This window comes from Triturus cristatus, chromosome 5_2, assembly GCF_964204655.1.
Source record: "Triturus cristatus chromosome 5_2, aTriCri1.1, whole genome shotgun sequence".
In the NCBI taxonomy this organism is placed as follows: Eukaryota; Metazoa; Chordata; class Amphibia; order Caudata; family Salamandridae; genus Triturus; species Triturus cristatus.
The window spans coordinates 467,691,499-467,713,872 of NC_140588.1; the positions used below are offsets into that span (position 1 = coordinate 467,691,499).

At 47.6% G+C, this 22,374-nt stretch overlaps 1 protein-coding gene across 3 annotated transcripts in view; it reads right to left on the bottom strand.

Annotated features, from left to right (window-relative positions):
• The window catches only part of CDK13 (cyclin dependent kinase 13), an 807,643-nt gene that overhangs the window by 570,882 nt on the left and 214,387 nt on the right, over window positions 1–22,374 (bottom strand). For all 3 annotated transcript variants that reach the window (XM_085607435.1, XM_085607434.1, XM_085607433.1), the window contains exon 2: window positions 18,635–18,694. In XM_085607435.1, the coding sequence (XP_085463561.1) occupies window positions 18,635–18,694 (60 nt within the window). The remainder of the gene's footprint in view (window positions 1–18,634; window positions 18,695–22,374) is intronic.

Below are 22,374 nucleotides of genomic sequence, written 5' to 3' on the forward strand. Positions count from 1 at the left end.
GGTGCCAGAGTTGCACACTGAATCGGGGAGAGTGCTCACGGAACCCCGGGAAATAGTACAACAGTTCGCCGACTATTACCAGCAGGTTTACAGGCGAGAGTCGGACCGGCCGGAGGAGGACTCCATGGACCTCCTCGCAGACATACGCTTGCCCACTCTCTCGGACGCAGATCGGGAGGCTCTTGATAGCCCGCTCACCGAGGCTGAGTTCCAGCGAGCGATAGGAGACCTCCGTCCTGGTAAGGCGCTTGGTCCGAATGGCATACCCATAGAGATCTACAAACTCCAGCCGGACATCACTAGTAAGCACCTCAAACTCATGTTCGACCGAAGTAAAGCAGTAGGGCTGCTGCCCCGGGACCAGCGCTTAGCGACCATAGTGGCAATTCCAAAAGAGGGTAAACCCAGAGACTTCTGCGCATCATACAGACCCATTTCGCTCCTGAACGCGGAACCTAAAATACTGGCCAAGACGCTGGCCAATAGGCTTAAGCCGGTGCTTTCGTCGCTAATCCACCCTGACCAATCGGGATTCATGCCTCACCGAAACACGGCCCTCAATATTAGGAGACTGCATGGGGTGCTAGGGCAGTGCCACAGTCTACAAGAGGACGCGGTGGTGGTCTCGTTGGATGCCACCATGGCCTTCGACACCCTAGAGTGGCCATACATGTTCGCAGTCCTGCGCAAGCTGGGCTTTGGACCCCAGTTTATCGCTTGGGTGCGATTACTGTATGCGGAACCCCTGGCGCAGGTGCTGGTAAACAATAAGGTGTCTGAAGTCTTCACGCTGGCCAGAGGAACTCGACAGGGCTGTCCCCTGTCCCCCCTTCTATTCGCCCTCTCCCTCGAACCGCTTGCGGCCTGGATAAGACAGGTTGCCACCGTGCAGGGCATAACATGGGCGGAGGGGTGGGAGGATAAGATATCCCTCTATGCCGATGACATACTTCTTTACCTCTCGAAGCCGCGTGGGTCACTGATCGCGGCGCTGAACATATTGAATAGTTTTGGTCGCAATTCTGGCTTCCGAGTCAACTGGGCCAAATCGCATCTCTACGTCCTCCGTGGGGACCCTCCCAGACTCCCTGACACTTGCCCTATTCGGGTGGCGGAGGACGGGTTTAAATACCTCTGAGTGTACATTACTGTTAATAAGGCTCTGCTGTACGAGCACAATCTCAAGCCGCCGCTGCTCCGGCTTCAAAGGGAGGCGAAATCCTGGCAGCATCTGCCCCTGTCATTGCTGGGCAGGGCAGCCTTATTTAAGATGCTTTCGCTCCCGCGTTCTCTACGCGCTACAAAACTACCCACACCTGGTTCCGAACAGTTACTTCCTAGCAATCGAAGCTGCGCTGCGCGACCTCCTCTGGGCCGGGCAGCCCCGAATCTCGCTGGCCAAACTCACGCTGGGGTGGTACGATGGTGGAATCGCTCTCCCCGACATCCGTAAATACTACTGGGCGGCCCACCTGTCCGCGATTAACCAAGGGACATACGGGGACGGGAACGACCCGGCTTACGGCATGGATAGATGGCTGCTTCCCGGGGGGGAACTATGAAATAGCACTCTACTCTAGACGGGGTGTGCGCAGACTTACAGGCCCGACACTCCATTCGGTACAGCTGTGGCACATCGCCCAGAAGAAGCTCGGATGGTCCGGAGTCCTCACGATGGCCACGCCACTGTGGGCCTCAGAAGCGTTGGGAAATCTGCGGCGCACCAAAGGATTCCGCAATTGGGATCTGATCGGCATCTCTCAAATTAAAGACATCTGGGGACCTGCCGGGATCCGCACGTTCGCCCAAATGCAGGACGCATACGAGCTGGCAGATGCCGAATATTTTAGATACTTGCAGGTGCGTCACTCCTTACAGGCGAATATCCCACCGGAGGCCAAGCTGCCGCCAGCCTCCCCGCTCGAAGATAGATTGCTGGATGGACTCCTCGCGGAACACGCCATATCCCTCACTTACAAAAAACTTATTAATAACCCCCCAGATTTGCTTCTTCCCCTTAAAGAAAAGTGGGTCGCTGAAGGGCTAGAGATAGATGACGAGGAGTGGCTGCATGCTTTGGCCTCTCCGCGTGAGGTCGCGATATCGGCCCGATTGCGGCTTATCCAATTGAAGATCCTACACAGAGTCTATATCTCTTGCACGAGACTACATATGATGGGTAGGGCGGACACAACGCTATGTAGGAGGGGGTGTGGAGGCGATGGAACCTTTTTTCATGTGCTGTGGGACTGCCCGAAGATTCAGAGGTACTGGAGGAGGGTGGTGCGGAATATGGAGGAGGTATGGGAGGTGGAGATTCGCCCGGAGGCCAAGAGGTGCCTCCTCAATATATGGGAACCAACTGACCTGCCGCCAAAGGGGAGGCTCTGGGTGACACTCGGGCAAATGATAGCAAAGAGGAACATTGCCAGGCTCTGGGGCAGCGCTGTTCCACCGAGGCTGTCAGATTGGACCGGCGACATGGACTGGTGCATGCTGCAGGAAAGGACAGTATATGTGGCGAGAGGGTGCCCTCGCAAGTGGGTTGAGGTGTGGTCCAAGTGGAATGATTTTAGGGGGGGCATTTGCGAGCCTCCTTCCATTGTGCAGGAAGAACCCGGAGATGTCTAGATACCTGCCATTGCTGCTTGGGGAGCTGGGAGGGGGGGGGGGTGAAGGGTTGCTGGCCCGAGCCAGGGGCACACACGATAGCGCAGTGTTGACCGGTGTTTAGGGGGGGGGGGGGGGGAGGGAGTTGGACGGTTCGACACCTTATGCCTCCTAGGGCATCATGCCTTTAATCTGTGGTTGTTTGATGTAATACTGAGACCTGTAACATTCTTCCCTACCTCTCGGTACGCTTGCATTCCTCAACGCCGCTGTACCTCCGGGTTGACGGCACAGGGCTGTGTGATCCGACATAATTCCAACTGTGTTCTCCGCGGCCGGCCCGCAGGGTTGTAGGCTCTCTGCTGTCTACCGTAAAGTTTAAATAAAGGTCTTTTAAAAAAATAAATAAATAAATAAAAAAAAGATTGATTCCAAAATACGGACAGGACGACGGGCTAGAGTTCTTGCTTTCTCCTTAGCAAGGAACTGAAGATTGCTGAGATACAATTTAGCATGTTATATTAGCCACCTTTCAGATCTAATACAGCCAGAGTTTCAACGACCCATTGGCAATTGTACATAGATGCTGAAAAGTTGTTTGCTCTGGTGTTGTGGCAGTTTGTGGGACGCGAAGCCTACAATAACAAGCATTTGCAATGCAATAGGTCTTGCATTTGCGAGAGTTTAAGCTATTGGCATTGCAAATGACAATGCCTTTTATTCATCTGTTTTGAAAATAAACACACAAATAAAAGGCTTAGGCATTTATAATGCCAACAGCTCAAACTCTTGCAAATACAAGACCTATTTCATTAGAAAGAAGCAGTCGGCATTGTCCTAGGCAAGCATGTGCTGCCTGCAGTAGAATTAACCACAAATATCACAGGTGGCCGGGCTTTGACAGTAGTAACAGGAACACCCAGACATGGGTCCTGAGCTCACTTTGCCACTGGAAACGAGTTGCACCGGACTGAAGAGCCCCAACTACAGTGAAACCAGCCTTGGGTTGATGGTGATCCAGTTCAGAGAGGACCTGACTTGGCCGTTCGAACTAAATAGTTTCTACTGAAGGATGAGGATGTACTGTGGGTAAAAAAAAAAAAAGACAGACTGGGTTGTGACTGTATAACTGCCATTGGCAGAGACTAATTCATGCACTCCCACCGGTCACTTTTTTGTTTACTTGGTCATGTGTTCCATACAAGGCCTATTGTAGTTTTCCCTATGCTAGCCTGATTGTGCACGACACAGGCTGCGTTAGCTTTGCACACGTTACTACATAATCATGTTTGCTTCTATGCCAGATAATATTTTCACACAGAACCTTCAGTTTTCTTGTTCTGTTCTTTCCTGGGATTTAGTCTGAACAGCAGACCAGGTCAAACAAAAATATCCCCTGGTTACTATGTTCTGGTGAGGCAGTCGCACCTAGACACAACACAGAAATGCAGCGGTTTATGAACATGTGAACCTTGTCGTATAGGTATGCACATCACTAACATACAAATAGATTGATTTTGCCGGAGAGAAGATCACAGCTGTATCTGAGATGTAATACATTCATTTGTGCATGTTAAGTTACAGGGTCCCCTGCTAAACCTAGAGATCTTTGCAGCATGATCAGATTGCTTCTGTAGAAGTGGAGGGGGGGGGGGGGGTTAGGTTAGACTCTTATAATACGACAGGGCTCTTCATAATATATGGTTTATTGAAAATGCTGATGGAATTTTTGCTAGGCAGATGTTTACTAATCGTGACGTGTTAAATGAATTTCAGAGCACAATAGTTTAAATAAACATTTCAAACTTCTTACCTGTCTCTTTCATATCTTATTGTGGACGAGTACAAGTGTGTGAGTGAAAGGGAGTGCCCTGTTACCACGATTACTGAGAGAGTCAGGAGTGTTGTTTTCTGGGGTGTCAATTCACTTGTTCCTCTGGTTACGAGAAGGAGGACAAGTGAAACACTATAGTTAGTTGGACTCAGGCTCATGGTACTGAGGAGGTATGGTCACTCAGTTCCTAGCTACTGATGTGCTATGGTCCCAAGCATAGTTCTGTTCCCAAGCAGAATCCCTGCAACAACTTCAGGCATACACAAACAGTAACATGAAAAACTACAAAAAAAGAAATCTATACACACATACACAAAACCATGTCTTCCCGCTCAGTGAGAGGAGAAAAAATGAAGACTGGAAAAGCAAAGTGTCAACTACTTTCTAAAGCAGGGGCTGAAGAAAGCTGAGAATTTTTCAAGAACTAGTGGTCGATCGGACTCATCCCTATACTGTCCACAATGTGGAAAAGAGATAGAGCAAAAGAGGAAAGAAAATTTCTTTCAACACAAAAAAAATACATTTGACCTACCACACATGGCTTGTGTTACTGCAACAAACTGGGCAGAGTGGGGCTGTGGACCCCTCTGTCAAGAGGGCCTGCATCTCTGGACATGGTTGGAACAGCAGGGCATTTCTCTGGTGGTTCAACACCCAGCATATTCCCTGAACACTAGGGTGGACGAACTCCGCCATTGATGCCTAGTGGATCATGAGTGGCGTCTCCACCAGGAGGTGGTGCAAGGTCTCTTTCACCAGTGGGGGTAGCCTTGGTAAGATCTTTTCGCCTCCAGAGAATGTGCAATGTCAGAAGTTTTGCTCGCCAGAGTTTCCAAGGCGGCTCTCGCTCAGATGCTTTTCATCTGAGTGGAGATCAGGCCTCTTGTACGCCTTTCTGTCCATACCCCAGTCATCTTTGTGGCTCCGTACTGGTCACAGAGAGTCTGGTAACTTAAACTCCTACAAATGAGTAGAAGGATTTTCTGTCTTAGCAGCGGGTGAGGCTCCTCCACCCGAACCTGTCGACTCTACGCCTTCTTGTGTTAAGATGAAGTGGAGGCAATTGATAGCTTTGGACCTGCCTCCTGAAGTCTGTAATGTTGTTCTGGCAGTCATGCACCCCTCCACCAAAACAGTGTACGCCCACCAATGGGAGAAATTTGTAATATATTGTACAGAAAAGTCTATTGATCCTCTTTCTGATGTTTAGCTTTTTATTTTGACCCTTGCCCAGCTAGACTCCGATCTGGGCACCCTAAAAGGGTATATTTCTGCTTTCTCTGCCTTCCTGAGGCTTCCAGACCAACTATCCTTATGAAAGTCATCCATTGTACATAGATTCCTGAAAGTCCTTGTACGTATATTCCAGCTGCCCTGTTCATTATGCCTCAGTGAGACCTTAATTTTGTTCTCACCTTCCTCATGTGTGCTTCTTTGTAGCCCCCGCATAATTGTCCCCTCTGGCTGCTCACAATAAAAACAGCCTTTTTAGTGGCAATTACCTGTGCCAGGAGGGTTAGTGAGCTACAGGCTTGATCATCAAGCCTCCCTTCTTGACAATCTTCCCTAACAAGTTGGTGCTTCGCACTAGGGCCTCTTTCTTTCCGAAAGTGGTAGCACCTTTCCGTGTGGAACAATGTCTCCTTGCCCACTTAATTTGCTCCCCCACATCCCTCTAAGAAAGAGGAGCAACGCCAACGTCTGGACCCAATACAAATACACAACAATATTTCAATTGCAATAAGGTTAAGTAGGCACAAAATACAGTGGTCTCCAGGGGGAGACCAAACCATATACTAAAAAAGAGGAATGTGAACTAAGTTGGGACTTAAACCAGGAGACTAAGAAGAGCTGGGGACAAAAGGAACACCCAAGGTAAATACCCAGGAACCCTGCAGCGGCTGTGTGCAGTCACCCCACCTGTGGATACACCAGGAACCAGGATTCCTACACCGGGGAAGCCGGGTGCAAAGTGTGAAGTGACGTAGGAAACCACGGCAGACCACAATGGAGGACTTCGAAGAAGAGGACACTGGAGAAGCAACGTTGGGACCAGCAAGGTCCAAGGGACTGGCCACAAGCAGAGGAGTCAGAGCAGGGACCAAGAAAGCAGGGGAGCCAACTGAAGAAGGAGAAGACCCTCTTGAGGACCCACAGGCTAAAGGCACAGGAGTCTCAATGACCTAAAGCAGCTCACCAGGAGGAAAGGCCCACAGTGCAGAGGATGCGGTGAGGATGCTGTACTTGGCAGGAAGAGATGCTGTAGCTTCTTGTAGCCCAAAGATCTCTAGTGCAGAGCCAACAAGCTTTGGCAACAGCAAAATCAACGCAGTGCACTTGGTTTTGCCCCAGCGGTTCCAACAAGGGATATTTGCCTCAATAGTGTATAAAGGACAGGTCAGGAGCAGCAGACCAGTCAGCTTCTTTGGGGTGCCTGCAGATGCAGGGTAGTGACTCATTCACTCCAAGGGAGATTCCTTTGGGTGCCCTTGATTCCTACAGGTCTGTTGAAGATCCTGAAAGAAGCAAAGACGACGAAGACTTGCAGAACAGCGAGACCAGGAGCAGCAGGAGTCTTCCTTGATGCAGTATCTGCTCAAGGCGAATTCCAACGAAGTCCAAGTTACCAGACGGTCGAAGAGTGACATGGTTTCAGGCTTCTCCTGTCCTACGATGAATCTGAAGAGCCAACCGCAAGTAATCCCTTAAGTACCTTAGGGAAAGGGTTGGAACGACTCGGGGATCCTCGGTATTGTCCTTTGTCCGTTTCGTGTCAGAGCAGGAGCCACGGGCTCCCTGAACTAGCTCAAACTGAAGTATGCAAGGAGGGCACCAAATGTGCCCTTCAAAGCAGTTTGGTGGTGCAGGCAAGCGCCCCCACCCACCCACACAAAGTCCTGTCTATGAGGTGGTCACACCTCTGTGACAGGAACCCTATTCTACCTTCCCCTAGCTCTAGCTGTGGTCGCAGCAGAACTAGTTTGCTGTCAGACCCTGAAATGCTGTTACCAGGAGTTACCAGTACATGGGATCATACTTCCAACACTGAAATCGGTGTTGGGGTGTGATTCCAACATGTTTGATACCAAGACTGGGTTCTGTGCAGCCACTAGTTAGTTGGACATCAGTCATTAAGAGATGTCCGTTAGTGGTTTTAAAATGGCTACCCGCACTTACAAATCCTGGAGAATAGATGCCGGGGTAAGTAGAGGTGTGTTGCCCATGCAGGGACAAGCTCACACTTCTAATCAAGCACCCTACCCTCAGGACTGAAGAGCCTGCCATAAGGGTGACTTATAGGTTTTAAGTGCAGTGACCCCAGATATAAGGAAACCTTTATCTGTCGGGAGAGGTTCTCAGCCCGATTACTCTGACGGTGCAGAGGAAGCCCGCTCTTCGATAGGAGGGGTAGGCATTCCCCCTGTTTTTGCATGCGCCCCCTCTCTTCTTAGTAGTTACTATTATCATGTTTGCACTATTATCGAGTCAGTCTATTTTAAACACCCCGCTCTTTGCTATTTGCCCATTCAGATTGACCACGCTCCCAGTCTATTGCCTACACTCAGCTAATGTGGAGTTATCGTGTAAGGCATCCCCGGGCTCGCACTCACCCTTACACGAGTCCTATTTTTTCTCCCGTCCACGAGCCCTGTCAGACTAACTTTCTACCCCTACAGAGCACCGCAATCAGCTCAGATTTCGCTATTGTCTGGTAACCTGTATGATCCAGTCACTGGGTCTTGTGCACTCCATATGCAGTTTTACTAAATTTCTATGTACTCCCTTTTACATTTGATAGGTTACTACACCAGCATGAGAACCTAATTACAGATCACCACCGATATGTGCATGTTTTGTGAGCTTCGCGCACCATTTTGTCCGCTGATCTTCTAACAAGACATGGCAACCATCAGTGTCCAACAAGCTGATGTAATCATTATATAAGTTTGTTTCTTTTCTTCATTTATCTTTCCCAGGTTGGGCGCAGGTTTCTTTAATAAGAGTACCGAGCAGCGCTTGGACACATCTTCCTCTTATTACAAGGTACCATAGATTCACAGGCTCCTCCTGGAATCCCATTGTTTTTTCAACCACACTCCTTTTACTTCTTTTCTCTGGTCCTGACGAAGCGCCAACGGATCCCTTATGAACCATCATGGAGCGCAAAACATGTTGACCCTATTTTGATTTGACACTATTACACTTATCCTGTGAGCAGCAGCTAGTCATACACCTGCCCTATAGATTCTTTTCCAAAGAGGCACTCCAGGATCCACTTTATTTTAACTTACAGATTGGACCCGTGAATAAAAACCTCGGTTCTGGGTCCCATCTAGTAATTTTAACACACTCTTCCCTTTCAGAAGCCCACACACACACATGCACAACTGCGGCGACTCCTAAAAAGATCTCCGTTAAATAGCCCTCTTGCGGGGCCCGTGAGGGACTGCAGCGCCACCACCACGAGGAGCATCGCCCTATGATGAAGATTGACAACCGCTAGGGTGTGTGAGGGCACTATAAATTATAGGAGAAATTCCTCTACTACTCACACTAACTTGACTTGCGTGTGAGCTACTGTCACCCACCTGGTCTCGTTCTTTCAGTCTGAGGAACAGTTACCCCCTAATTTTATACACTAGAAGTCAGCAACCCACATTGCAGTACTGTGCCTTTAGGATCGACTTGACTAACTAGCCATTACCCCTGCAATACTGCCATTTTAACTGAAGCTAGCTTTTCCAACATTGTAATTCTTTTCCTTAAAATTTTTGTGTGGCATCTCAGATTCACTGCCCAGTTCATCAGACCCCTAAATAGATGAAAGAGGCTTCAACAGTTTATGCAGTCACATTAATCCTCCATACATAACTTGGCTATTCACTCCCCTTCCTTTCTGCACCACTGCACCTTCCACCGTCTCCCCATTGACGGACGCCAGACCATCTTTTTCTCATCTGGCAGGAAGAGCAAGCCCTTTTGACCAAGCAGGCTATTGAGGGTAGCTGTGGTTGCTTTTGCTTTTACTTTCTGGACCCAAAGAAGGACCGAGTCTTTCGTCCTATTTTAGACCAGTGCCCTCAACGCCTTTCCCCAGAAGGAAAGAATCAAGATGCTCACACTGGCCCAGCTCTCATCTGCCCTGGAGACTGGATGGTAGCATTGGACTTGCAGACCCAGCGGTGCTACCTGTGCTGTGTGTTGGGACAGGAGCATTTTCAGTTTGCTCTGCCCCCCCCCCTATGGTCTCACCAATGCTACTCAGGTTTAAAAAAAAAAAATGTATTGGTGACAATATATACATAATATCAACCTGATCGCATTTCTATTAAACAGAGCATACATTGATTTAGACGCATATCTTATTACCCACCCACCTCTATCTAACCCATTTCTTGCTTAGGGTTCTAGGATGTTTACTCAGTCCGTATCAGGGGGCATACGTCGGGTCGTCAGCGGCGATTCACAGATGTTTTCCCTGTACTTGTTCCATTTGCCCCATATTTGTGTCCCCTTCTTCAGGCAGCCCCTTGATTCATATACTGATCCCACAACTAGCATACACCAATCTAGGGCCTCCTGCGTGCCCCATAGCCTAGCTATGTTATGTTTCGCGACTGTCATGCCCAATGTCGCTCAGGTCGTTACTTACCGCTTGGGTCAGTGGGTTCCCAGATATATTGACCCAGCAATATGCAAATCAGTCTTGGCCCAGCTCCAAATAGGACAGTCCAGCTCGAACTGCCAGGTCCTCCCTGAACCAGAACGCAAGTAACCAAAGACCAGTTTTGCCCTTTTTAGAGGCTCATCAGTCAGATATAGCTTGGATCCACTGGCACAGTGTGGAACCGGTCTAGAAAAGCACATTTGGTGCTTTCAAAATGTAGGCTTCTAGGAATCAGCCTAGACAGGTTATTTTAATTCCTCAATAACCAGAGTAATTAAACCTGTGATAGATTTCAGTAGGGCTAGCGTTTCTAAGTAGAGTAGGCTTCAATTATGGCGTAGGTATACGGTCTCCATTCCCCATTTGTCTTGCTGTTTCGTAAGCTACATGTTAGTGAGGCTTGCAAATACTGAATGCAAGGATTCTATAGGGGTACCTCAAAGTGCAAGAAATAAAAAAGACTCAAGTAATTTGTATCATGGAAGAGCATCATCCTTCATTCTTTCACAAGATAAATCAATTTCCTCATCAAAAGCAAATTGGCATTAACTAGTACTGATACCATAACCTCACATCCTACATAAAAATCTAAAAATCTAATTTTAGTGTGCCTTCTCAGCTTCAATTCTGTTGCCATCTTTGTAATCCATTAAATAACCATGATCAGTGTTGATCTAAAGTAATGATTAGCAGTAATTTTTAGGTCGTCCTACATCAATCTTTCCTCCTCCAACTTTTCCTCAGAAAGAAACAGCATTGTTTCTTACATTAGATTTTACTGAATGTACTGCTATACTAATGATTCAAAGTAAAAGCTGAAGCAGACCAGACTTTATTTGGTACAAGACACTACTCGCTCTGTCCACTGGGAAAGGAAAAACATAATGATACTTTAATTGCTAGCTACAAATGTTTAATGTGGAGGGACAAGCCCTTTTAAGACTCAGACCTTTCTATGGGGCCTTATATTTTATTGGGGACCAGAGGTGAAAGTGGCAGTGTGGCAGAAAGATCACCTGCAGTTCCACATATGCACCAAGTAGGTCAACATGTGTCCGCAATGTCGGGGGGGTAGCCTGGCAGGCTAAGATGGCGGACGTGCCTCTCTAGAGCTCCGTCCGGCTGCCCACGCTATCTGCGCTCATCGATGCCGAAATCCTCCCCGAATCCACCGGCTCAGATGCCCACCTAGACAACACCCCTTGGTCCCTCTACTGACCCTGAAATGAGAGGCTGAGCGGCATCCTCCACTGAGTATGCGGCTGCCCAACGAGCCTGAAGCGAAACCAAGATGGCGGCACCCACCGAGCACCAAACTCCCTGAGACGGTGATAACAAGACACCGGCGGCCCGCTGCTGGAGTCTGAGAAGCTTCCCAGTACTGTCCGGTCCAGTGATGGCAGAAGCGATTGTGGGGACGAGCTCGGACGCCTTCACAATTACTGGGACCCACACGTGAGAGCGCAACGCCAAACTAGAGTGGCCTCGAGGGACCCTAAAGCTAAAGACGGCCCCGCACGCGAGGCCTGGCTGGCAGTAATCATCGGCCCCCCCACAGCTACATGATCAACTCACCTGTGACCGGCTCTGCGCTGCAGCGATCGTCATCCCCGCTCGACGCCGACGCTCAAAGCGAGTGGCAGGAGGCACATCAACACCCACTGTGCCAGGGAAGCGATCGTCTACACTGGAGCTCCATACGCCGGCTGCTACACCCATCGTTTGCGATAAGTCATACATGCAACTCCCAACCAGCAGCGGTATACAGCCCCACACAAAGGATCACTACACCCGCCGCCTACGCGCGTCTCGGAGTTGCGGTTCCCTCCTACTCCTCCCCCACTCTGCGCCGGGAATCAGAGCGAGGGAAGGCCTAAGCGCGGAGGTGTTGGTGGAATGGCGGCCCGCGCCGGGACTCCATCTTTAAGGAAGCACCCGGCTGTCTTGGACTGGTGCCCCTCACTATACCAAACCACATCCCTTCACCGCCCATGTCCCATCTCAGCGATTCCTCCTAGCTTGGCGCTAGTTTCCGAAGCGTGAGGGGAAAGGCCTGGACCAACTGCCGGTAGAATGGCCATTATCGTCAGAGCCACGTGTCCACAAGAAGGCAATTACTGGCAACACAGCCACTCCACCCAACACTAGCGGCAACTCATCTAGCAGGCAACGAGCACCAACTCACCGCCAAAGCGTTTAGTTTACCATCGACCTACAAGATACTACAAGCTGCTATACTACAGCCCATCACAGTCCTTTGTCCCTCCTCCCGCCCAGCTCCAGGTCTCGAGGTGCGCAGTGGAGGGCCCCAGAGTGCCAGAGATCGCAGTAAGGCGATCACCGGAGTTCTGCACTTACAGCAAAAGGGTCAAAAGTAATAAGGCCATAATACTGATAGTGGAAGGGACAGCCTTCACTGAACTCAAGAGGCATCTAGGGAACAACGGCCTGCACCGCAGCTTCGCGCCTGTGGGGAGAAGCCTAACGGCGGTGCCCGACTACCTCAGCCGCAATAGACGGAGCGGACGTGGGGCCTGGGACACACAACAGTCACAGCCCAGCCGCAATCCACAACTCAGCACGTCCAGAACACCCGGAGGATCGTCCCTGCCTCTCACCCCCCCCCCCCCCCCCCCCTCGCTCACCACGCTGGGACTCTAGGTGCAAGCCAGAGGGCCCAGGCAGCAATCTAACACAACTTAAGGCGATATGGGGCGCCAATGCGTCAAGGGAACATCGCAAGCACCGAATCGAAGGCAGTACTCCCCAGAACCCATGAATACCCACTCAGAAGGGGACCCTCCAACGCAGAGTACATGTCCAATAAACTGGACAAAGTCCTCGCAGCAATTGGCCACTGATCGCAACATCCTTCGGGATGACCACCGGAAAGTAGCAGACAGAGTCAAACAGGGCGAGAAGATGATCCAAGCGATAGAGCCCAAAATACAGACACACCAAGCCACCATAAAAGAGCTGCAACTAAAAGTACTGTCCCTAGAAAACAAAACGGACGATTTGGAAGGCCGCTCTCGAAGGAGCAATATCCGCATTTTAAATTTGCCAGAGGGAGCAGAAGGATCCAACCCTGTCAGACACATGGAAACGTGGATCAAGACATTCACCCGGACGGCTGATTTGACTCCATATTTCTCCATGGAAAGGGCACATCGAGAAACGGCCCGTAACCGCCACCAGTCTCGCCACCTAGACCATTCCTCCTGAAATTGCTTCACTATCAGGACAGAGACACTATCCTCAGAGCAGCCAGACAAAAGGGACCACTTCAAATGAAAGATAAACACGCAATGCTATTCCCAGACTACTCGAGCCGTCCAGTAGCAAAGAGCCACCTTTTTAGCAGTCAAGCGAATTCTACAGCAAAGAAATGTACAATATGCTCTCCTCTTCCCGGCCCACTTGAAAATCTTGCATGATGGAACTGCACATTTTTTCACTGACCCAGCGGAGGCAAGCAACTGGATGGAACGGCAGTTATCGGGACCAGACGCTCACAGTAACACACAAAGTCACCGACCTGCGGGCCGCCACAGACAACACAAGAAAATCACCCTCACACAGCTGAGCTCACACTCTGATTCCCTCACCCAACGCTCCCCTGACCTGGAACAAATTATAGCGGAACGTAGGCAAGCACTGCAAGCGGAGACAGTGGGGAGATTGAGGGAAGACAACTCGGATGCAGAAAAAGCCCCCACCTGTTCACCTCCGAAGAAGAAATAAGTTATGCACGCTCTTCCCATGACTGCTCAGTCACACCCCCAATAGTCACTCCACAAACGGCAGATATGCTGATATAGACCCCAATTGACGGAGGAGCCACCACCACAACGTGTCACACAAGTCGTGAGAGCATGATGTGATAAGTCCAGAACCCAGAAGTGACCCAACAGGGCATGCTGAACTAGGTCACGACGCGCAATCAACGGTACAAGAGGCACTTTCAGCAACAGACTGAGCATCATCAAGCGAGCAGCCGGGACGCCAAAGACCGGCGCAACCGAGCAACCATCCCCCACAAAGAACGATTTAAAGACAGTACATGAAGTACAGTTTGGACATACCGTCCTCGGCGATATGTCCCCTCAGTTGGGAAATTTCCCCGATATCCAAGTTTTACTATCCTTTGTTTCAGGTTCCCCCAACACCCACAGGGGAGCAACTTGTGAGATTACACGTCGCAAAAGGACAGTTGACAACCGGTGGGGGAGGGCATTGGAAGGAGATGGCGGGGTAACACATGAACACGGATTGCCCATACTCATTGAATGTAATGGCCAATAAAGTCCCCAACACAGATATAAAAATCATCACATTAAACGTCAGAGGCACGCACACTGCTAACAAGCGCTATGCCGTTTATGCTTATATAAAGAGGTAACAAGCGCAGATAGCGCTCCTACAGGAGACCCATTTATCAGCAATCGAAGTGGGCCGTTTACATAGAAAGTGGCGGGGCATTGTTTGTGCCACTACATACTCCGCTTTCGCCAGGGGTACTCTAATCTGGATTAGGCCTGGGATCCCCTGTAAAGAACAGTCACGAGTCATAGATAAAGACGGTAGATATACCCTAATAGAGGTAATATTGGAGGGCCAGTCCATCCTATTGAGAAGAATATACACTCCCAATGTAGACCAGGATCAATATTGGAAGCGCCTCACAGGAGTGCTCACTCAACACACCGCAGTCCCATGGCTCCTAGGGGGTGACTATAATTGTGTTCTGGACATCCACCTCGAAAGGTCCCATCCCCAACACCACACTCCCCGGCAAATAAGCAGACAGCCCAATATCAAACATGGGTGAAACACTGGCAACTAGCGGACCCGTGGCGAGAACGAAACCCAGGCATTAGAATGTACTCCTTCCATTCGGTCCCACAAAACCTACGTTTACGCCTAGATAGATTCCTCTGCTCCACAACCATACTCCCGGGAGTACAACAGTCCGATTATCTGGGTAGGGTACTCTCAGACCAGGACGTCCACATGCTGACTCAGGTGGAGGCCCCCGCACTCCCCCCATACCCACCTGGAAACTACCGTGTGACTGTCTCACAGATCGGGTGTTTCGTCAGGAACATGGGGATTATATTCAGGACCATTTCGCCCTCAACTCAGGCACAGCAAAATCTAGACTAATAGAATGGGACGCATTTAAAGTCGCAGCTAGGGGACACTGCATACAACACATAGTAGGAGTGCGTAAAACTCGAAAGAACACTAAAAGATTCGGAGGAGGCACTAACGAAACAAAGCGACGCTGCCGGCAACCCACCGATAGCGGACACAATGCATTGTGTGTCATCACTACATGCAGATGATCTCCTGATCTATGTCAGAGATATCACTAGTGACCTCACCTCCATCTGGTTGGCACCGAGTGACTTTGCGATAGCCTCGGGCCTTAAGGTCAATTGGGGCAAATCCGTGATATTCCCATTGAGCCCCCATTTGGCCCAACGCGACATATCGATAGGAGCCCATACACTTACCTGGAGTACTGCCGCACCTAGATACCTGGGGGTACAACTCTTTGACTCCCCTACAGATCTGTACGATGGGAATCACCGCAAGGTATTAGCAGGATTACGTACATCGGTAAACTTCTGGAAGACACTACCTCTCGCCCCCATCCGACGAGTGGCTCTTACAAAGATGATAATGGCCCGAGGCTCCTTTATCACTTCACCAACCTTCCAGTGATACCACCGCGTTCCTTCTTTGGAGAACTAGACATGATCCTGACCACCTTGATCTGGGGAGGGGGAAGACATAGGGTGGCCTTAACCACACTTTACCTACCCACAACCCAAGAAGGGCTGGGTGCCCCATCATTCGAAGCATACTTTCTGGTGGCGCAGCTTCAGTGGTTGTCGTACTGGACTGCTGAACGATACATCGGAGAGACAATCACAGAACAGGGACGGATGCCCCTCCCGGCCATACGGAGACTGCTTCTCCCAGGCACCAAACCCCTCCGCACTTACCCCTAGCAGGTGACCATAGCACGCACATGTATGCTGAAAATACATTGCATGTCCAAAGGGAAACCCCCGTACTCACCTTTGCTCCCACTGGTAGGATTCCCCAGTAACGACAAATATTATACCACCCGCGCCCTTCAAGTATGAACCGATTACTCTATCACAGAGATGGAGTCCCTGTTTGAAGATGGACAGCTAGTGACGTATGCCCACCTGACAGACTTATATGACCTTCCCCCAGGGCAGTTCCTACTGCATCAGCAGCTAATAGACAGCAGCCATCCATTTTGGGATTCAAACGTGGGAGAACCCCTGACGCGCCCATACTTCATATGGGGGTAGGTAGACACTTGGTGACCTGGCTATACAAAGCTGTTCGAGAACTAATCATACGCCCTTTGGACGCATAACGACAAACATGGGAAGATGAATTAGGTCGAGTATTTAACGATAAAGAGTGGGGAAAAAGCCCTAGAGTACCCCAAGAGAGTTTCCAGAAACACACGCTTCAGGAACATCCAATTCAATATACTCCATAGGGCATACCTCACCCCACAAAGTCTTCATCGTTTCTCTCCCGACACACACTTTGCCTGCCCCCGATGCCAGACCCCCAAAGCAGACTTCAAACATATGTTTTGGGATTGCCCAATTATTCATCAACACTGGGACCGGGTACACCACACACTCCGGGAGACGACCAACGATCTGACACTGTCCTCATGGGAAGCCAGTGCCCTCGGCATGTTCCGCAGGCGGAAAACCGAGACGGTAGACTACTGCTTCGCTTCCTTAGCCATTCTCTTAGCAAAAAGAGGGATAGCCATGCACTGGCGTGCCCCGTAAGGCCCCCCCCCGAGGCTGCCTGGATAGGGGCCATGAAGAAGTGGGGCGTGGCAGAGGAGGAGGAACTGCGGGAGGAGGAGGTGAAGGGAATACGGAAACACCCAATCTCCCTAGAATGGGTACAACTGATGCATCGATTTACACACAAAATAACACAACCATCCTCTTAGACAGCCTCCCACTCGCAGACTCCGCCCGTATCCCCCCCAGAGACAGGCGGAAGATAATATATGACTAGACACCGACACCTAAGATGGTCACTACAGTGAGACGATCCCAGACCTCCATAGAACACATAAAACCAACTCTACATGATACCCCCCATGTACCTGATAAAGTACCATTGACCGTAACCACAATCAATCACTTTCCACCAGTAACTCCGTGCCAGATTCCCCCAGTTAACCCCCATGGTTAATGGCTTTTCCCCCATGCCGGAGGTCCAGACTCCGATGAAACTTCAATGGAAACACGCAAATCCAACACCAAGCGAGAGTACACCGCAAGGGAACTCGGAAGAACACACAAAGATCTCTGGTGAAAATTGATGTACACAACCGAGGGTTCATACATATCCTATCACCAAATCAGAGGTCGGGCATGAGATAACCCTCAAGATGACTATTGTGCCATATCTGCAATGTTGAAACATGTAATAAGTGATTTCTTGAGGTGATCTCTCGACGGCTAATCGACATAGATCAATGTAATTCCATGATGAAATAATTTTTATTGTTGGTATACTCAATGTATTGAATTACAAAAACCCAATAAAAAAATTGGAAACAAAAAACATGTGTCTGCAATGTCAAAGAAAAACTAACCCCAGAAATGGATCCTTTGGTAGTGTTTTTTTCTTAGATGTTGGCGGTCAGGATTGGTAGAAAAAAAAAGTGTAAAGAATATTAAAGTAAGACAAAAAAAATCTAAAACCAGCGCCGACATGATCATTTGTCAAAAGGGATCCAAAACACACACCACCAATCAGTTTAAACTTGGATGCTCCAACACATCCTCTGCATTCCATTTCTGTGTTTGTCAGGTGTATTTTTGTTTCATTATTTAAAAGCGAGCAAGCTCCACCAACAGCATCATAAAGACCCTCAAATCATATAACAGACTATATCCTGAGATTGTCAACAACTTCAGTCTGTACATTAGGTCATCTCTGCAACAAGTAGATTTTTAAAGCCTACCATCAAAAAACACATCTCACCAAGTTAAAAATAAAAAAATAGAATTTAAACTAAATTGAATAACTGCACTAACTGTAAATCCTTCGTGGAAATCTGATCTTTTCTTAGTTTACTTTTGTTTCATTTGCCTTCTGGATTTTCTACTCATTAACCACATTTATTTTTGTACTGAACAAAAACATTTTTATACTATACTCCTATGACATTGTGGTAACAAAATCTACCACCGGAGGTATGTTGTGTGAGTACTGAAAAGGGCTTAAAAATAAACTAAAGATTAGGAAATAAAGGTGTGCATCCAATCATATTTATAGGAGTAGTACTTTGAGTAAAATCAACGTATAGCACTCTGAAGGGTTCACTCTCTCTGATGTTGCGGTCCCTGCTTCAGTCTGCCTCACAGGACAAAATCCTGTACGTATAGTTAACAGACAATCCCAGTGCAATTCAACAAAAGTTAAAGACCTACTTTTCTTTAGATCCAGCCTTTCTGTCACGATTTCGACTTCGATCCCTGCGTGTTAGATGTCTGCAAAAAAAAAAAGAAACATTAATTTCTTTCAACTGTAAACGGTTGTTTCTATAAAAAAAAAAAAAACTGCAGTTTGTAAACTAACAGGATGATAATGAGAGATAAGAGGGGAAAAAGCATATACAAGGAACAGTTGTAATCAAGCTTCCAAAATCATCTCTCCCCCTTCAAAATTAAAAGCATGGTTTCCCATTGTTAAGTCTGCAACTCTTTAATAGATAGGGAAATTAAATTCCAGTATGCCACAGGCTGGTGGAATTAATGTTAAAACATTAGAAAGTGGGAGTTTTATGCAGCTCCGCCACCTTTTTCTCATGCTTAGCTGAGAGGCTCAGTTAGTTCCAATCCTCATTTAACATAGGCCCGCTCCTCTATGACAAGAGCACTCAAAATCACCAAGTCAAAGTATTGACCCCATATGTGCTCACTAAGAAGAATTTATATGATTTTCAGGTCAGCTTTATCATTATATGTATTTTGTATTACATTTGCGTATGCCTTTAGTATAAATGCCCACATGATATGGAGATACAGAGGACAGTACTGTAAACATCAACTGTGGGGTAAAAACACTTCTACCCAACCTTTAGAGTTCTGTGATACGCAGAGGGTCATGAAAGGTTTGCTTTTTCTTTTTTAATACCATACAGATTTTGTCACATGCATAAAGCAAATACGACGGGAAAGAACATCACCACACATGTCATGAAGAGGATGCCGATGCCTCAGAATATTTTTTTCTTTGGTGAATGTGGGGGCAGCTCTTTTTGTGTTTTATAAAGAGAAAAGTACAAATAGATAACATTTTAGCTTGTAACAGAGCCTCAAATTCAGCTGGATATTTTATCTTGGGCACCATTTTGGTGGTTTGATAACGGTTCACAAAGCAGTGTTTGGGCACCAAATTTGCCATTTCCAAACACAGGATTTTTTTTTCCCTTTGTTTCCTATCAGTCTCGATTGAAGTGACATCACTGGTTCCCATCTGTAATTTCTTCCCTAACTTCCCTGTTTAATCAACTACTTGGTGTGTCCTCAGCAAAAGGCAGACATAGATTAAATAGGTCTCCTGTTTGAGGCTGGGCATACAGGGAAAAGGTCATTTCCTGCTTTGGCTTGATGAAACCTAAACACTTATCGAATTGCAACAGTGAGCATATACACGATACCCATCACGTGCCACACACTACTACTCTGATTACCCATCTCCACAATCATACCCAGACCATGCAAACACCCCCTGCATCTTCACAACAGAAACAACCTCATACACATCTCATTAACCACCAATTCACCACAAACTACCAAGCAAACACTCCAACTTTCATAATTTGCAGTATTCTGCATGCCAAACATAGCAGACTTCATTAAAAATCACACTCTTGACACTCCGAGAAACATGCTCAGCCCCACATCCTTACAAATGTAGACATTCTCCCTTCTACAGGCTACAACATCTGGACTGAGAACATAAGAAGGGAATAGTCCTTGCTGTCATCCATACATTTTTATGGCCTTGCACCCTAACTCAGCAAGCAACGCTAAAAATCTTCGAAACACCTCACAACAATTTTAACTCAATGCAACTCAGTCTGTCACCTTCCACCGCATCTACAAATGCTCGTACTTCTGCACCACCTCATCCATCTGACGTGCAAACGCTCAAGCAAGAGAAGAACAAGACACTGCCCTGTCCTCAACCTCATCAGCATGCTCCACATAGCACAACATAACTCAATCACCACAGTCTGAAGACAACATTCTAAATTATCTTTACAACATCACCAATCATCCACTGAAAGCCTTCAAGCCCCATGTGAGCCCATCACAACACAGTTCACCATCTTCAACCTCATCTACAACCCTCCGAGACTGAACATGGACTTTATAGATTAATTCTCAGGTCTCATCATCATCATAATATCGATCTGATATACTACCCACCCAACCCAAAAAACCAACAAACATTTGCAATGCAATAGGTCTTGCATTTACACGAGTTTGAGCTATTTGCATTGTAAATTACAATGTCTTATTTAGGTTTTGGTTTTTAAAACAAATAAAAGGCATTGTAATTTGCAATGCTAATCGCTTGAACTCTCACAAATGCGAGACCTATTGCATTGCAAATGCTCGTTATAACTGCCGGTGCTGAGCACTGGCAGAACTGGGCCCACTTAAAGCCCTGTTTTTACGCTCACTATAAAATGTAGGGATTTGCGATTTATATGGCAACGGTCCTGGTAATTCTGGTATTCTCACTACTGCACAATGCAGGTAAAAAATGCGCAATGGGTGAAATTGGAGTGCTGATCCCACATAGAATTAGTAACACAGGCCAGTATTACCACCCAATATTGCAATCCAAATCAACACGAGTGCAGAATTGCACAATCACGTAATACGGTCATTAAAATAAAAATAGTTCTGCCTTGATACGGTTTATTCCACAATATTTTTCATTTTTGTATCTCTCATTATCAGTACGGTTTCATAGCAAACAGTGCAGCATGTGAGTCGCAGCGTCACAAGTACAGTGCTCTTCTTCATTATATGTAAACAGGAAAAACAAACATCAAATTATGGAAACTATTCAAAAAAGGGGTAGTAGTGTTCCCAAAAGGGAAAAAACCGCACATCAATGTAGAAATAAGTATACAGGAAAAAAGTTTACGGTGTGAAACAGTCAAATGGAGAACAATTATGTATCCAGTGGGGTGCTTGGCTAGCTGAAAGCACCCACCACCCAAGAGTGATTGTTAGGCAGATATAGGAACAACCTGCCAATTATAGAAATGAAAAGCACAAGCTAATGCAGTACTGACGAAACACGTGTTGGCTGTGCTCGGATATTGAGTTTTCAATGAAATAAAAGAACATCTTCTACTGTCATCAAGTGGACCGTTCATCTTATTTTGTAGAATCTTGGACTGTCACAAATGATCTTCTCTGATGTTTGAAATTGTTTATCTAAAGTTTGAATGAAGATAGGTCCCTATTACTTGTTATTCTGTCGGACCTTCATACAGGATTTGTGGGTGTGCTGCATTAGCTTGTGCTTTTCATTTCTAAATTATGGAAACTATAGAGGTGAATCCAAAACCATGATTTACAGTATAATGACTAAAGAAATTCACAACGAAAAAAAAGCCAGACAACATTTTGTTACAGTTGGTGTGTCTGCACTGAGTGAAACGAATGGTTACAATAAAAGTGCGGATAATAAGTATATGTTGTTGGGGACTTTGTACTTACCCAAGGCCCAGCATGAGTGAAGAGGAGCACTGAAACGGTAGCAAAACTAGATTTTGTCCCACAGACTACTGTGACAGACCAGCTGGTGTGGATTTCAAAACAGAAACAGGTCAGAAGTTAACAGCAATCTCACCTCTCGCAGCGCTGTCCGGTGTAGCCTGGCGGGCACTGTTCGCATATTAATCCATGGCTTTGGTCAAAGTGGCATGTTGGGCTAAAGCTGGGTCGTTGATGGGCGAAAACAGGACCGAGAAGTAAACAGAACAAGCAAAGTAACTGGGATCTAACAGAGGCATGGCTTCGTCCTGGCTCAGGTGTACCCTGTTGCGGCATGCTGGAGGTCAGGTGTCCTCGGGTATCCAGGCCTAATCTCGAAATGAATAGGACTCTCCCCATCGTAGTCTTGCAGGGTTGATTTGCAG